The sequence below is a fragment of the Camarhynchus parvulus genome, chromosome 2, assembly GCF_901933205.1.
Source record: "Camarhynchus parvulus chromosome 2, STF_HiC, whole genome shotgun sequence".
NCBI classification, from domain to species: domain Eukaryota; kingdom Metazoa; phylum Chordata; class Aves; order Passeriformes; family Thraupidae; genus Camarhynchus; species Camarhynchus parvulus.
In genome coordinates this window covers 118867051-118884390 of record NC_044572.1, presented here as the reverse complement: position 1 = coordinate 118884390, position 17340 = coordinate 118867051, and the positions used below count along the sequence as shown (strand labels likewise).

The following is a 17340-nucleotide window of genomic DNA, read 5'->3' as shown; positions in this document are numbered from 1 at the left end:
TGTGGAGAGCTTCCTTCCTAAATAATGTGATGAGTTTGGAGCCTAGTGTTGGAAAATACGGATGTCTGGAAAGAAACATGGCAAACAGACCAGCCATCCATGGCAGGCAGCAGACTGAGGGCTGACCATCCCACTTTGCCTGAAGTGCCATACAAAACTTCATGTGGCAGAAAAGGAGATTCCTGATAAAAGGAAGGTGTGGAAACCTCAGGTGAGGCAACAGGATGCCTTGTTTTCCATTTACAGTGTACCATCAGAATAAACACAGAGCCAAGCTGAAACTGAGGGCCTGTATGACAGGATATCTAGCCAGACACTTGCTGATTAAAGCTTGAGGAAAGCATGTCTTGTCCCACTTAAGTCCTGTTTGTTATGTTCTGTGGAGATGAGATGACCTGATTTCTTTTAAGCCTGAGGTGGGAAATAGATGCAAACTTATATTGCAAAATGGCATCCAATTTTTATTCCAATCCAGTGTATTTCACAGGTACAGTATGTTCCATCCATGACTATACTGTATGCAGTCAGGGATATACTTTCACATTGATATTGTTGAAATAATGTCCTGCTTATTTACATTTGCACAATACTGGTACACTCAGGGGATTAAGGCATTTCTAGAATACAAAACATCTTGGGACTAAAATATGAATGCTCCTTCTGTTTAAACTTAAAAAAAATCCAGCTGTGAAAGGAAATTTTTCTATAGCTTTTTCTGTATTTTAAGTGTCCTAGATCATATCCAGATGATCTCGTTATAAATTAAATATAGCTGTCTCGTTATAAATTAATAGAAAATCTGTGAGCATCTACACAGCTGATGAAGAAGGTGTTTCATAGTTGAAAAACCTGGTCTTACACTGATCAATCAGTTCCATGAGTCACTGCTCCATACAGTTTGAAGGAATCAACCTTTTTAAAACGGCTCACACAATTCATTTGGTGCACATTCTCAATTTTGGCAAAGCAGCACCAAACAGCTACACCTTAATTTCTTGCCCTGTATTCATTCATAAGCTGCCGGCAGCAAAAGCCATTCTGACAGCACTAAATTTCAGCTATAAATTAGTCAGTTTCTTTATATTTCTTTTCCATATATCCACTGGGAGTATCTGCCTAACAGAAGCTTTAACAAATACAGACAGCACAAATTTTGTGAGGGTTGAAAGACCCCTGAATTCAGCCTGGATCAGCGTTCATTTCTGAGACCTCTTCGTTCGTCGTTTTAACCTGACAAGAGCCTTCTTTTACTGGGTTGGGTATTTTTGCTGGGCCGGTGCACAGCGCGGGCTTCCGGCTACCGCCAGCAAGTATCGGCCAGCCTTAAAAAAGAAAAGTAGATCTGCCAGCGCTGCTGCCCGGGCGCCACGCCAGGGCACGGCAAGGCTCGGCTCGGCCGTGCTGCCGAGCGCCGGCCAGGCCGCGCCGCGGGTTGGCGGCTTTGAATTGGCGGGCGCTGGCCCCGGGGGCGGAGCGCGGGCGGAGGCGCCGCCGGCCGGCAGGGGCGCTGCTGGCGGCGGGGCGGGGGAAGCGGAGCGGCGGCGCTGCCATTCCCCGGCTGCGCGGCCGCCTCCTCCCCTCCGCCTCTTCCTGGCCGCGGCCAGAGGAGCTGTGCTGGCAGCGGGGAGGCGGCGGCGGCGGCGCCCAGCTCCCGGCCCGCCATGGCGATCCGCAAGAAGAGCAACAAGAACCCGCCGGTGCTGAGCCACGAGTTCATCGTGCAGAACCATGCGGACATCGTGTCCTGCATGGCCATGATCTTCCTACTGGGGCTCATGTTCGAGGTGAGGCGGCACCGACGCCCCCGCCGGGGGTCCTCTTCCCGCTTCCTTCCGTTCCACCGGAGGCTCTCGGTGCTGGAGGGGAGGGAGGGCGCGGGAGTGCGGCGGCGGGCGGTAGGGGAGGCTGCGCGGGCTGCGGCGGAACCCTGCGGCTGCTCCCGGTCAGCGCCGCCTCCCCCCGGCGCACCTGCCCGCCGGCCCACGCCCGAGCCGCTGTACGCAGGGACAGGAGCCGACCCCCGCCCCGCCGCGCCGCCCGAGAGCCACCGCGGGCGCCCGCCCTCCCCGCGGCGCATCCCCGCTTCCCCGGGCGGAACGCCCTTCTCCCCCGCCTCGGCTTGGGCAGGCGCAGCCGTGGCTACCCCCAGGACCCGGGTCCCGCTCCTTCGCCGCCGCGGGCGGAGGCCGTGCGGGGCCGGGAGCGGGCGGCGCGCTGCCCGCCGCGGCGGCGGAGTTCCTGCGGGCGGCGGGGTTACGTGGCAGCCGGGGAGGGAGGGAGGAGTGCGCGGCACGGCGGGGAGGGGGCGGGGGGCGAGGCCCGGCCGCCACAGCCGATCCCCCGCTCTTTGTGTGCGCGGCCCCGCCGGCCGGCACTACGGCTCCCGGCGGGCGGCGCGGCGGGGAGGGAAGGGAGAGCAGCGGTGACGTGTCCTTAGGGCCGCCGCTCCGGTCCCCCTGCCCGCGCCCCCGCCCGCGGAGCATCCCGGGGCTCCCGGCCGCTCCGGGCCCCGTGCGGCTGAGCTGCGCACCCCCGCCGCCTCCTCCCGCCTCGGAAATGCGCCGAGGTCTGGCAGCGGCGGAGGGGAGCGCTCCCTCCGGCCTGAGGGCTGGCCCTGCTGCAGGCCCTCCGCTCCCTGGGCCCCCATGTTGAATGCAGATGCTTTAAACCGCGCCTTTTTGGCGCTGGAAAGGTAACTCACCTGTGAGACTGCCAAAACGTTATCAGTGATCTAAGATCACTGACCATCAAATTAAGACGATGTTGACTAAATATTTCTGGTGTTCTACACGTTTGTTCAGACACTTATTTCAGGTATTTGTTAAGGGTTGTGGACCCTTCTGTCATGGTTTTCAGAATGGTTTCATCCAGCTGTTGGTACAGCTCAGCGCTAAAAACCAGTGGAGTTAGGAAGAAGATAGGTAGGTAGGTCGGTAGATCGATAGATAGATAGATAGATAGATAGATAGATAGATAGATAGATAGATAGATAGATAGATAGATAGATAGATAGATAGATAAAAAAAACAGGGCAGACCAGCTACATTGTTGGTTTTGGGTTAGCTATCAAAAATCAGCAAGACAACTGTTATATGGTGATTTCCTGGGGAATGAAGTTGAAGAGGTAAACCTAAACTGTTTCTTTTTGTGCCTACATCAGGCTTACTGTATTAACAGTATTACTGGTAGGGTTAGAGGTTTTGAGGGATTGAATGTGCTGAATTCTTTTGTTTCCAGTTTTTTAACCCACTGTGTTTTCTAACCCAGTGTAAAAAGGCCATGTGTCATTGTTGGTACAGATGTGGTATGTTGCAATTTTTTAAATGCTTTGATACAGGTACAGGAAATCACTTGCTGTGGTTGATGTTGGTATGGTAAGGTGTTTACACTGCCTGACTTGTACAATTCTAGTATTGAGAGCGGCTGACAGAGCTTTCAAAGGGCAGTTCAGAATTGAGTACTGTTTCAAATTGTCCTCTGAGGGCTCCCTTGATGAATAGGGAGCCCAAGGCAACTTCACTAATTTGAGCAAACTAGTTGGGTTCCCTGAAGTTACATAATCTGAAGAGTCTGCCACATATTCAGGGTTTCACAGAAAATCTAGGGCTTGTTGACAAAGCAATGGTTTTAAAATCTCACTTCCTGTGAATAATTAATACTAGTAGTAACCTACTCATTATCTTCAGAAGCTCAATATGTCCTTCCAGGATTACTTAAGGAGCTTGGGGTTTTTGTCAGGCCTATTGATTACCACATAGATGCTGGGTTTTTACAGCAATGAGAAACTATCTGATCTATGTGATAGATCAGATCTAGTAGGTGATCTACAAAGGTATTTATCTGAACTATGGTGAAGCACAGTTACTTTTCTCTCTCATTTAGGGCGTGTTGATTAATGTTGGGATTCAATGAAGATGTGTTATAGTAAAAAATAAGTTTCTGCTTTTTGTCAAATAAGAACTTATACTCCATCTTATATATTGGGGATTTTAGAATATCCCCACACCACTTCTCAAAGAAAGCCATTGGGACATCATCTCTTCAAACTGTTTTTTATTCATTCTGGTTTTTCTTACAGCTCATCATAAAGGGGTAGTACCACTACTGCTAAATTTAATTTAATTTGTTTTATGCTTCTTGCCAGAGGATCCCCAGGGTCAAAAGAGTGGTAATTATACTGAGTTGGTATCCCACTGGCCTGAAATTGTTTTCTGTTGTATATGCTTTTTTTCCTTCCCTGTCCACATTTTTCAGATCACCCACAGATTTATGAATATGACAACTGACTTCCAAATTTTGTCAAATAAGAAAAATACTTTTAAATAAAGTTTATTCTCAGCCACTGCTGAATGCATCATGGTCTAGGACTCCATGATATTGTACATTCTGTTAATGTAATAATACAGTATGGACTAAAGACAGAATTGTAGCACGTGTTTTCTCTTTTGGTGTTGCAGGAAAGGCTGTATGTAAGTAACATTTTCAAGGATCTTTCATTTGGCAGGTTGAGTATTCTGTAAACAAACCCATAGAGGCCACGCCATGTGTGCTGCCTTTGGAAAAAGTCAGGTGCAGTGGTGAGATAATGGGAGGTCAGTCAGGTTTTTGGGAGGAGACAAACGTGCTGGGCAAGGGTGCCAAAACTATGGGCAAATGTTTTCAGTTTAATGTAGTTTTATTTCCATGAGAATTTACAGCCCTTTTGGGTTTTTTCTCTTTTAGATTACAGCAAAAGCAGCCGTCATTTTTGTTACACTTCAGTATAATGTTACCATTCCTGCCACAGGTATGTATCTTGCAGGAGGTTAGTTAGGAGACAGTATATCAGACACTATCAGTGTGCCCTGCTTCCTAGCCTTGTCAGGAAGGGAACTTGTCAATTTAACTTGTCAATTTCAATAGATAACGAGCAGCTTTCAGGGATTTCACTTTATTTGAATTAAAACACTGCTTTAACTAATTAAGAGAGAATGTTTCTGTTCTGCTGGATTTGTCATTAGTGCTGAAACACCATCTGACTGGTAGATAAGTTCACATGAATTCTTACTCTGGCTTTGCAGGTGATAATTTTTAATAGTCAAAGTGGCATGATGGTTTAACATATTTTGATTGTCCACTTTAAGTGTATTTGGATAAGCTTCCTAAGTGCACTTAAGTTTTTAGTTTTATAGCATCTTTCCAGAGCCAAATTGAGTTTGTGATGTGATGGAGGAGATAACTATAAACAGTTTAGTGACCTAGTTCATGGTGGCAGTTTGATTTGACTTTTATTTGTTCATCTACTTCTGTCTGAAAGGCTTCACTCTGAGAAATAAATTTATGAACCATTAAACTGTATTGGTGCCTAACAGTTAATTCTCTTTGTCTTTTAGAAGAACAATCTGCAGAAACAATCTCTCTCTATTACTATGGCATCAAAGACTTGGCTACAATTTTCTTTTACATGCTTGTAGCTATAATCATACATGCTATAATTCAGGAGTATGTACTGGATGTAAGTACAAAATATTCATTCCTTTCATCAAGATAATTGTTGGGTTTTAATTGGACTTTAAGACTATTAACTTTAAAAGTAAATTTTTGCATTAAAATTTTTAACTGTAAAAACATGCATTAAAACTTCAAGGTACTCTGATGTAGTTACAAAATAAATGTGAAGTACTGCAGCATATAAATAACAGTGGACTTTTCATTTCAGAAAATTAACAGGAAAATGCACTTTTCAAAAACAAAGCATAGCAAGTTCAATGAGTCTGGGCAACTTAGTGCATTCTACCTTTTCTCCTGTGTTTGGGGAACGAGTATTCTTGTCTCTGTAAGTATGCTTTCTCTTCTGTTTCATTATGAGATTTCCAAAAATTCTCTTATGTTGATGATAAATATGGTTTTGGTTTATTTTTCTGGTTTTAGCTGGTTTTAAAAGTGGGGACAAGTTTAAGGATTCTGTGTGAATTTAGTCATAACTGAGTATAAAGTCAGTAGTGTCACTGTTGCTCAGTTTTGATTAGATTTACTGTCAAACAGAATAAGATAAAACCATTTAACTTTATTATGGTATTTAATTCTCTGTAGGTTTTTTTTATGCTGGTTTATTAATATAAAATAAATGTTTAGGAACCATACATAGCATTCTGGAGCCTAGGGAATGGGTATATGGCAGATTGTTGTAGCCTCAGGTCACTGTGTGCTTTTAGGTACATACCCTTTGCTAGTGGCTGGATGTTTATGAGCTTAGCTCATAGAAAGAGAAGACTATGCCTTTTTTTATTATTTTCTTTATTTTAACATAAAAACTCCTGGAAAACCCTTCTTTCTCTTAGTTCTAAGTTCAAAGGTTGTCAGCAATTTACAAAAGAAGTCCTGTGGCTGTTGTAATACTGGAATAATTTCCATCTCCTAAAGACTTTCTATCTTGAATAATCACTTGATTTGTTTGGTTGCTTTTTATTTTCTTAAGCCAGTGCAGCTGTCTTTTGTTTTGGGGATTTGTTTTCTGGGTTGGTTTGGTTTTGTTTATTTGTGATTTCTTGGGGATTTTCTAAAAAGACAATTTATGGATCTGCAGCTTTTACTTGTGTATGTATATATGAGTATTTTTTGTGTGTACACTTGTGCATATACATAAATGAGTATATGCACATCCAGTCATTATTTCTGACTAGAAAGTAACATCTTAGAGTGTTTATTGGGGTTTTTTGTTTGTTCTTTTCGTTTTGTAGGAGAACTATATATCAGATCCAACCTCTCTGTGGAGGGACTATCCGCACACTCTGATTCCGTAAGGCCTCTTCCTTCAAGGATTGCTGGGGGAGAGGGGAGACTGTTTTAAGCCTAGGGTGTCTCATGTACAATCTGTGTAGAATAAGTAGTTTGTAAAACTATATTAGTCACTGATGTGTTTTTGTTGTATTTATGTGGGCTTGATTCTTTGACAACTTGTAGCATACAAAGTTCTTTTTATGTAGGCTATTACTTAAAGAATTCCATTTTTGCAAGCTTTGTCTGAATGATTTAATTATTAATGATATTAGTTTAGACTTGGCTGGCATGAAGGACCTCTATTTTTTCTTTTTTTAAGAGACAGTGATAAAATGAGTTCACTAGACGCTTCTGAAATGTTTTAAGTTCATTCATAATAAATAATATTCTTCAATTCTTGCTGTATTGTACAGGTTTCAAATGAAGTTTTTCTACATCTTACAGTTGGCATACTGGTTTCATGCTTTTCCAGAACTCTACTTTCAGAAAACTAAAAAAGTAAGTTCAAAACGTAAATGGGAGGAACTCCAGAGCAAGGTGGCTTTTTTTCTTTACAGTTAAATTCTAATTGCAGTACAATTGCTAAGTATCTGTTGTGTAAATAAAAATTACTAGTGTTTCTCATCCACTGAAAGAATTTTCCCTCAAGCAAGTGATTGTGATATTTTCTTTTCAACTCTTGGGGTTTTTTTTCCCTTTGTTTCTCAGAATTGGTAGTCTGAATAGGCTCACTAAAATCACAGCTGCTTCATGAATCATGATATAGGTGTAGAATATAAACTGTGAATAATTCTATACATCAAAGGAGTATGAAAGTCTGGGATTTGATTTAAATAGCATTTAAATGGGTGGATGAAAATGGGACATGAGCTGGCGATGTACCTTTGCACCCCAAAAAAAATGTGTCACCTGGGCTGCATAACAAGCAGTGGCCAGCTGGTTGGGGGAAGGTAAGACTGCCCATGGAGTGCTGCATTCAGCTCTGGGGTCCCCAGCACAAGAAAGGTGTGGATCAGTTTGAGTGGGTCCAGAGGAGGGCCATGAAGATGAACAGAGGGCTGGAGCACCCCTTCTGTGAAGGCAGGCTGAGAGAGTTGCGGTTGTTCAGCCTGGAGAAGAGAGGCTCCAGGGAGAACTTATTGTGGCCTCTCACTGTTTGATAGGGGCTTATAAGAAAGATGGAGAGAGACTTTTTGTTGGGGTCTGTAGTGACAAGGAACAATGAAAAGAATAGGTTTAGAGTAGATTTGAAGAAATTCTTTGTGATGAAGATGGTGAGACACTGGAACACAATGCCCAACAATGACACTTCTCAACAATGCAGAGAAGTTGCGAACCTGCTTTCATTTGAAGTGTTCAAGGTCAGGCTGGATGGGGCTTTGATCAGCCTGGTCAAGTGACAGATGTCCCTGTCCATGGTATAGAGGTTGGACTAGGTGATCTACAAAGGTATTTTTGAGCCCAAGCCATTCTGTGACTGTTGGTGCTCTGTGCCTAGGCTGCATCTCTGTTGCCAGTTCTGCTTTATTCAAAAAATGAAACATGGGTGTTACATAACCACAGGTCTTTGTACAGGAGCCTAGAAGAGGCTTGGTAAAATAGTAATAAGATGCACTCTTTTTATGCTGCTCTTATGCAATATGAGTACTGTTTTGCAGATGCACTGCAGCTGATGTTCTCTTATTGTGCTAGTGATACCTTCCAAATTTGACTTCACAGCCAAGCGTGGAGATCTTTCTTAAAATAACTTCAAGAAAGCTGTCACAAGTGGCCTAAGTGCTGGGTGTTGAATAGGAGTGTTTTACTTGGTCACTGCTTGAAATTGTGCCCTCTGACTTTCGCATTAGTTTAAAGAGTGATAGTTCATTTGTTTTAGCATGGTTGATGTTTCTTCAACCACAGCTTAACCTCTGCTATCTTGGCTTGCTTGCCGTATTCCTTCTCTTGAAAAAACTGGCTGCTTTTACTCAGGTCTAGTTATCTGTCTTGCTGACATAAACAAGAAAATAACTTCTCAGCTCTGGTTCCTCTATGGTCATATGTACCTTGTGCATTCTTCCACAAGGCCTGCAGTCTCTGACAGTTTGTCTAAGCAGGCAGCATGGGCTGTTTCAATGTTATCTCAGTTCTAAAGTTAAAGGGTTGTAGGCTGGTCCTGGTTGTGCTTGGAGAAACTAACCATTTGTACTTACTGTGTATTTATCTGAAATAACCAATTTTTCACTTTCTTTCAGATAATTTTAGAGTAAGTCTTTCTCCATGTTTTCTTGCTCTTTGTGTATTATGAGTGTGATGTTTGCTGTTGTCATAATTGTTTGATTCTGTGGGTTTGTTGAATATGATACTGAGTATTGAATAACATAGTATAGCTCTTGTAAGATTAAAATTTTAGGCCCTTTTTACAAGATAAAGCTAAAGATCCTTGCTTGAAGTTTAGAGAATGCTTCCAAAAAGGAGTTTCTTAAGTACAACTGAATGTACTCTGCTACCACTCCAAAGAGATTTTTATTGTGATCTGGCATAGTTCAGTGGTCCTTCTGTTCACAGATGGCACAATCTGCTTTCCATGTGCTGTGTATCTTCCTCTCTTATTGTTTCATCTCAATGAAATGTTCAGTTCAATAGGGCTGACTAAAGCCTGACTTAAAGTGGGACCATGTGCTTTAGCATGACTGGTTAATAACAATATTCTCTGTATTTGCCAGAAACAGTGTGCTTTCAATTTTTAAAATTGATGTCAACACTTGGGAAGCCTTTCATTTTGATTCATAGACTGTTATTTTATTCTGTAGCAATCTGACAATTTGATGGGCAGCAAAGATGTGGAAGTGTAGGATCTGATGGTACAGTAATACATGCAAAATAAGAAATGTAATAACTTGTATAAATTCACAGTGGTCATAACAAATAAAAGTGGATCCTTTTTAAAAGCATCTTTCCATGTTTGATGCCTTTTCTCACAGTAGCATATGTAAGACACTGAATATGACTGGTAAGTGAGCAATAAGTTATGTGTGGAGTTAGATGATCCAGGCTGAGTGATTCAGTGCCAAACCAGGCCATGTTAAGGTAGCTGATACACCTGATACAAGACTAGGGAATAGTTTGTAATAACAGATAACACAGTACAATAATGTGTAACATTGTGTATAACACGTGGTCACTTTTTTCTTCCAAATAGGAAGATATCTTTCGCCAGATTGTCTACATTGGACTTTACCTCTTTCATATTGCTGGAGCCTATCTCTTGAAGTAAGTCAATTGTAAACTTTTGCTGACTCCATTCTTTGCCTTAAATATCTAACAAAAGGTCTGAATGTTTGTTTTATTTGTTTTGATAGTCTGACCCACCTTGGACTTGTTCTTCTGGTATTGCATTACTTCGTTGAATTTCTTTTCCACATATCCCGTCTTTTCTACTTCAGTGATGAAAAATACCAGAAAGGGTAAATAGTCTTTAAAATTTTATCTTTATCTTTAAAGTTCTTGTAATTTCTGTCTGAGAGCTTTTTGCATTTAAGTAACCAGAAAGAAAAATTACAAGGGAGTTCAAACAGTGTTTCTTAAGCAACCACAGTTGTCCAGACTAGTGTTAGTACTTATATTTCTAAACCATCAGTATATTTCTACCTTGTTTTAGCCTATTTAAGTAAATATTAGTAGCAGTATTAAATGAAATAAAATCTCTCAATGTATACTAATGTGGGGGTTTTTTAAGTTTTGTAGAGAAAGAAACAGGATAGATTGGTAATACAGCCAGCTCTGTAGGACCTAAAAATGTGCTTTTGTTCTAATAGTGCTGGAAAGCACTTTCCATTGAGTTGAAATCAGTTTTCATAACATAATACAAGATGCATTTAAGATAGGTGCAAATTCATGTATTTAGGTAAGTTCTTAGATTTCAAACAAATTTCGATGGTGAAAAGTAAGCATTTGCATTATTAGTCCATGTGTTTTGAATGGAAAGTTATTTAGTGTTTGTGGTGTTTTTATTTCTAGATTTTCACTGTGGGCAGTTCTTTTTGTTTTGGGAAGGCTTCTCACCTTGATTCTCTCAGTCCTCACTTTTGGCTTTGGACTGGCAAGAGCAGAAGATCAGCAGCTGAATTTCAGCACTGGGAACTTTAATATCCTGGCTGTTAGGTACAGTAAACCTGGAACAGTTCTTAAGCATGTGCTGTAAACCGTGTTAAATACACAATGTAAGTGGTATGGTACTAATGCCAGTAATTCTGAATGATTGAGTGTTTTCATGCAACCAATGGGATCAATAGGAATAGCTCATGTAAGAAACTTGTAAGGTGCTGTGAAATGAATTGACTGAATTTAGTATTTAGTCTATAGCTAAGAAATCTATGACTGGTTACTCTTCTTGTCTTTGTTAAAAAATCCCCAAGCAACCAAAAAAAAAATCAAACCAGCAGAATTAATAGGAATATCCAATTACAGACACTACTTTCAAATGTTTTAAAGTTAGTAAATTGAATTCTAAATACAATTGCTGTCAGTATATCTTAGAGGTCAAGGTATTTGTGCCCAGAGCAGCTTTGGTCTCATTTGAGGATTACTGCCTCTTTCTCTGCCTTTTTTATGGCCCCTGTTGAGCTGGGTGATCCAACTGCCCAGCCTTCTTATAAATGCAGAGAAGAATTTATTGAAACTTTGACAATGTCAGTATTACTGTTCAAAACTGATACTCTGAGCTGCAAGACACTCTTGAACCATTTTCAGCTGTTACTACCTTGTACCCTGAGAGTAATTCTGAGAAAGACAGCAGGAAAGAAACCTAGTACTTGCCAGTTTTGATGGGCAAAGATTTCACCATCACTCTATATCTAGTTTTGATCATCTGTGCTTAAGCCCAGTGTTGCCCTATGCAAGTGAACTCTTGGTTTAGAAAATAGAGATTACCAGGAGGAGGGGTGCAAGTCGTCAGAAATCCTGAGGTGTTCTACCTTGTTTTTCTGTTTGAATAATGAGGCAAACTTACTGATGAAACTTTACCTATTATTTGTTTCTAGAATCAGTGTGCTGGCCTCCATCTGCATGACCCAAGCATTTATGATGTGGAAGTTCATTAATTTCCAGCTTCGGAGGTGGAGAGAGCATTCTTCTTCTCAGCCTCAGTCAGTGAAAAAGAAGTTTGTATCAGCTAAAGGAAAGACCTCCAGAAAAGAAAGAGGTTTGTAGTTTCATTTTTTCTGTTCCCTTGACTTCTCAAAATCAACTTTAGGTCGCTAAAGAAGCATTTTGTGTTTAACTTGTGAGGGAGATGACTCCAGCTAGAGAAGCAATACTGGGGAATATTACTGTGGGAAGAATAATTATTTTTTTTAAGAAAAACCACTATATATTGTTGGGTTTTCTAACTGCCCAAATAAAGGAATTACTGGGGTGTTTTTTGTTAATGCAGCATGATATTTTTTATTCTCTTTATTTTCATTACTTGAACAAAATGTGTCATACTTATGTTTTGTTCCCTTATATAAAGGGAACAGATGCAATTTTAGATTTCTTCTTTTGCACATTCATTTGTAAAATTTTCTTGCTGTGGATTTCAAGCTTCTTTTTCATTGCCCAAAAGCCTGAGGGTTTAGAGCAAAGAGAGGGTTTGATGATCCACCCAGTAAAAAGTTTTGTGTTGGACTGTTTTTACAAAAACCAGAAATTGCTAGTTCTTTAAGGAAAGGTAATAACACCTTACTACTCTAAACCCGTGTCAAAGCATTTGGAAATGAACTAAAGAGTCCAAGTTTGACTTTTTCGTTATGTCACATCCTTTTTGTGGAAAGATTAACAGAATGCTCTTTCCTCCAAGAAAAAGTTATATGCTCTTTAAAAAAAAAATTAAATTCCCGTACTTCAGTATATCTGTTGCACCAACAGTTCAACTCCTGTGTATTTAACTGCTAGCTTGAATAACTTCTGCACCCTTTTGAAATGGCAGAAGTTGTTTCAAAAGCTTTCTCCAGCATGATCCTTTGCTCCCAATCTTTGTATTACCAACCTGTTCCACTTTTTGATATATTGAAAGTAGTGTTTGTCAAGACCATTTGTACTGAGAACTGAGATTTGTAGTGGGAGATTAATAATTTTTTTTTCCTCCCAAGTTTCTATTTTTATTAAAATTATGTGTTTTAGAGTACTGCTGCTCTCCTTTTAGAATGATTTGTAATTATCACGACTTGGCTTTTGTGTAGTGCTGGGGTTTTTTTCTTCTGAAAATTCAGTTGGAATTTTTTTTCAAATGGAGTGAAGGTAGTTTCCTGTGTAAGTGTCCTATTTAATCAGAGCTTCATGGTCATGGCCTTCTCAATATGGAGGGGTTTTTTAATTTAAGTATTTTATGTCAAATAATTTTAAAATCTATGCCTTGATTAGAGAGTCAGAAATGAAATAGCTTTTTAAAATCTCTTAATCTATTTAATTCATGTAGTTTAGTGAATCCGCTGGGTTTTGCCCTACTTCAATGGAGACTTGCAAGTGGTAAACAAATAGTGAAAAAGTCAGTTTATTCACAAAATAATTGAGCTATGCCTGTCTTGAACAGTGAAGAATTGTATTCCTTATTTTAAATGAACACAAAAGAACTCAGTTCATTCAAATTCTTCTGTTTTGAATACTCCTGTTATGTTGTCTGTTCAGAACACTTGCATAGGATGCAGCAAAGCAGTGGTTTTGAAGGAGTGATATATGCAATTGAACTCTTTAAAACACTTTTTTGGTGTGTGTGTGGTTGAATGTTTTTTTGAGATCCAGGGCACAATAAAATGTGTTACTTTTAGTCTATGCCAAAAGCAAGAAATGACAGTAAAAATCCTGCTGGTAATTTAGGTGGAGTACACAACCATGTGCTTTGTTGTTTTACCTAAACTGTTTAAGAAAATATGATTTCAGTTAGCTGGCTTGGGTTTAATTAATTGTTTATAAGTTTCTTTATTGAAAAACAATTCAAACATTTTCAGAAATATCCAAAGACCACCTTATGTAGGCTTAAAATGGTGGTGTCATTTACAGCCAATATGTGGTCAAACAGATTTCGACTCTTTGGGCCTGTGTCTGGTCTCGTGCTCATGTGTGGTTGTCATTTTTTTGTTGTTGTTGCTTGTTTGCATAAATGGGAGCATTTGGGTGTCGTGGGAGAAAGAGAGAGGCCAACAGTTGTTTTTGTAGACTGTCCACACTCTAGTGACCTTCAGCACATCTGTGGATGGAAAAATAAGTTTAACCAGTCCTTTGTAAAAATATATAAATATATATATGTAATAATTGTTTAAAAGCACCCAAAAAACCAGCAGCTGTTGCTTGAAGTCAGAATGATCTGAGTCAGAGCAGAGATGTTAGGCTGCAAGCATTGTAGCTGGCTATGCACTGTGCTCTTTAGATCTGTTTCATAAATATAGTTACTGTCAGGCAACATCTCTTTTCCTTGGTTGATGTGAAACTGAGCAAAGGGGGTGTTGGAGTTGTGGATGCTGAGGATTTTAGACTTTCTGTGCTGACACACTCTAACTCCCAGGAGAGCACCACATTTGACCTGAAGCTGTGGAGAAGGCTTCCAAAATTAATTGATAACGCTGGGATTACGAGTGTGGAGTTAATTAGAAATGTGTAATATCACAAGGTGAAAAACTTAGAATTTGGAGTTTTAAAATATAATAATAATATATAGAACAAGATAGAAGTTTTAAAGCAAAAACTAGCCCATCCTCTTTGCCTTCTTCCTTCTTCTTCTTAAGTTTAAATAGTATTTTGTAATTAGACAAAAAAGTCTGCATTGCAGACTTCAAGTAATTAGTTATTAAATTAAAAGCAAAAATAATTTAAGTGTCATTTCTTAATGAAATAGTTTAACCTTGAAAAACCTTATAACAAAAAATTGTTAACCATTTTATACCTTATTAGTAAAAAACTAAAAACTCACTGCTTATGAGACTATAACATAAATAAGAAATAATAAACACCTAAATGGAAGGACAAACTGTCATCTCAAGTACCTTTTTGTTCTTAGCTAGGTGCCTGGTCTTGAGCTCTTTCCACCTACACATACTCATTGCAAATCTGAACTGGTGTTTTACTTCTGCCTTATCTATGTAAATATCTTCATCATAATGTAAATGAGTTGTATAAGTATATGCTTTAAAAATTGTGGGTATATCTGTGTATAAAGGATTTCCTCTATGTATCAAATGCTTGTAAAGGTAAGCAAAGGAGTGTAATTTTAACAAGAATTATGAGGTAGGTGACATAAATAAGACCTGTAGCAGAGAACTCTGTATATAGTCTGTCTCCAGAATTTCACAGAACCATCTCATCTCATCTCATCTCATCTTCAAGTTGTACTTTACTTTTTCACAGAATGTCTTCTAAAATATTGTAACTGGTCTTGATTTTCAGTCTATTTGTATATAATGGACACATTTCAGTGTCTGGCCACATCAGGAAACTGGAATTTATTGTAGTAAACTTTAAATATTGCACTTTGTAAAAACTTCATTCCGCTGCTGCACACTGAATGATAATTAGGAGGTTTAATGAAGAAGGTACATGAGAAAAGAAGCTAAAGGCTGTTTGTGTAGGACCCACAAAAATGTAATAAAATATAAAGTGTCTCACTACATTTAAAAAGTATTTTCTTCTTTTTTTCTAGAAAATGGAATAAATGGAACAGTGACCTCAAACGGAGCAGACTCGCCTCGCAACAGGAAGGATAAATCCTCGTAAAACTGGGTTTTATTAAGTTAATTGACTAATGTCCCCAAAGAATCTGCTTTTTACATGGATGGCCCTTCAGCACTAGAGATATTATGGATTAAAGAAAATACAAATCATGTTTTTTGATTATTGCTGTTGTTTTGAGAAACTTTTTTTAAAAAACCATTTTGACTAAGGAAAAAGTTTATCTCTCTTCAAATACTTGGGGGGAGGATTCAACACTTTTTAAAACACATTGACGCTTTTTTAAATATTTACTGTGATGAGATAACTTACTTAATGAGGATCACTGTTGCAGTGTATTATTTCCTTCCAGTTTTTGTAATCTTGGTGATACTGTTCTACCAACTTCACTTTTTCCAAGTTCCTCAAAAAGTGTTGCTAAATTGAAGTAAAAACGTTGTATGCATATTCAGATACTCTGGGTTTTCAGCTAATTACCTTGACTCAAATTTACATTTCAATTTGGGATTCCAAGACCACACCAATAGACCTCGTTATTTAGTAGTTACTATAGCTGCACAATGTCTGCTCTAAGAATTGCCCCGTACCATTAAAACAAAACTGAACTAATTGGAAACGTTGCAGAGTCTTATTGTTTGTTGGTTAGAAATCTCTTACAAGGAGCACAACACCTTTTTGAGATATAGCTTTTAGCACCTGAAAATTAGAAGGGAGTGTGTATGGTCATAGAAAGAGTTGATTTGAGTAGCACTGTCCACTTCTGTCTGTGCTTTTGAGGTGTATGTATCTTGGAAAATTGGTGTGCGTTGGACCTTCTTTGAAAATTTGTCTGTCTGATTTTACGGGTGGAGGTTATTACAATGTGCTGTGTTTGTTTTGGGAGGCAATCAATGCTCCATGAAGAGGGAATTAGATAAGTGGATCAAGTGATGAGAAACATTCCTTTATTCTAACTGCTTTGCTTTGTTTCACCTCTGTTAGGAAATAGTTTGTTTTCTTCTATATATATTTTTATGAAAAAATATTTAAAAGCTACAGCTTCTTAAAACTGATTTATTATGACCTCTGCTGCAACTGGAAAAATCTAAATTTAAGAATTTTTCCATTATCTTTCATAATTGTATTCAATGTGAAACCTTGTCCAGTTAGTTTTCCAGTTTGTTATGCAGATAATGTTTCCTCTGTACACTTTTGTAATGGGTGCAATTCAACCTGTTTCTCTTGAGAATGAGTGAGACAGTTATTGCAGTCCTAAGAAGAAGTTGCTGAATTAGTCTATCAAGTTAACCCAAGTATTGAATTGCTTATTGATTAAGGGGTAATTATGAGCAATCAAGCTCATAAATAAAATAATTTTCATTAAAAACTGTTATTATAATGGAGTCTATACCCAACAAAATGATAAATCTGCATTCTGTATTTTCTACAATTCAATTGCTTACTATTCAGAATAAACATTCTAGTACAAATCCTCACTACAAGCAACTATCCATTCTTCAGTTGTTTAGTGCTCTTTAGAGTTATTACAGTGTAATTTATTACATGTTTCAGCTGATTACAGACACAATTCCCAAGTATTTGGTTCACAGCTCCTGAAGTGGACTTGGCAGACTTGTACTTGCTTAGCTTGGGAGCTCTGGGGCAGAGTGCCCTCGAGTATGCCCAGTCTGCTTCAGTAGAAGTAGATATCCCATGTCCTGTGACATCCCATGTAGAACTGTGATCTGTCCAACCTGACCACAAAACTGGAAAACTGGAACTCGGAAATTTTGATACTCATGTACATTATATACTTGTTTTTCAAAATCACTTTTTGTGTCTGATGTTCCTAGAAGAACCTTCAAAGATTCTGTGTGCCTTGCTCTCAACTTGTACCTTAAGCCAAAGGGGGTAGATTTTAAG

The 17340-nt window shown here is 39.4% G+C and overlaps 1 protein-coding gene across 1 annotated transcript; it reads left to right on the top strand.

Moving 5' to 3' along the window:
• Nucleotides 1-1484: 1484 nt before the first annotated feature.
• Nucleotides 1485-16907, top strand: TRAM1 (translocation associated membrane protein 1). Its single transcript, XM_030970617.1, has 11 exons — nt 1485-1784; nt 4723-4786; nt 5373-5494; nt 5699-5815; nt 6720-6778; nt 7173-7257; nt 9941-10011; nt 10101-10205; nt 10759-10902; nt 11781-11941; nt 15410-16907. The coding sequence occupies exons 1-11, from the start codon at nt 1662-1664 to the stop codon at nt 15481-15483; spliced, it is 1125 nt and encodes a 374-aa protein (XP_030826477.1). The 5' UTR covers nt 1485-1661; the 3' UTR covers nt 15484-16907.
• The last annotated feature ends 433 nt before the right edge of the window (nt 16908-17340 follow it).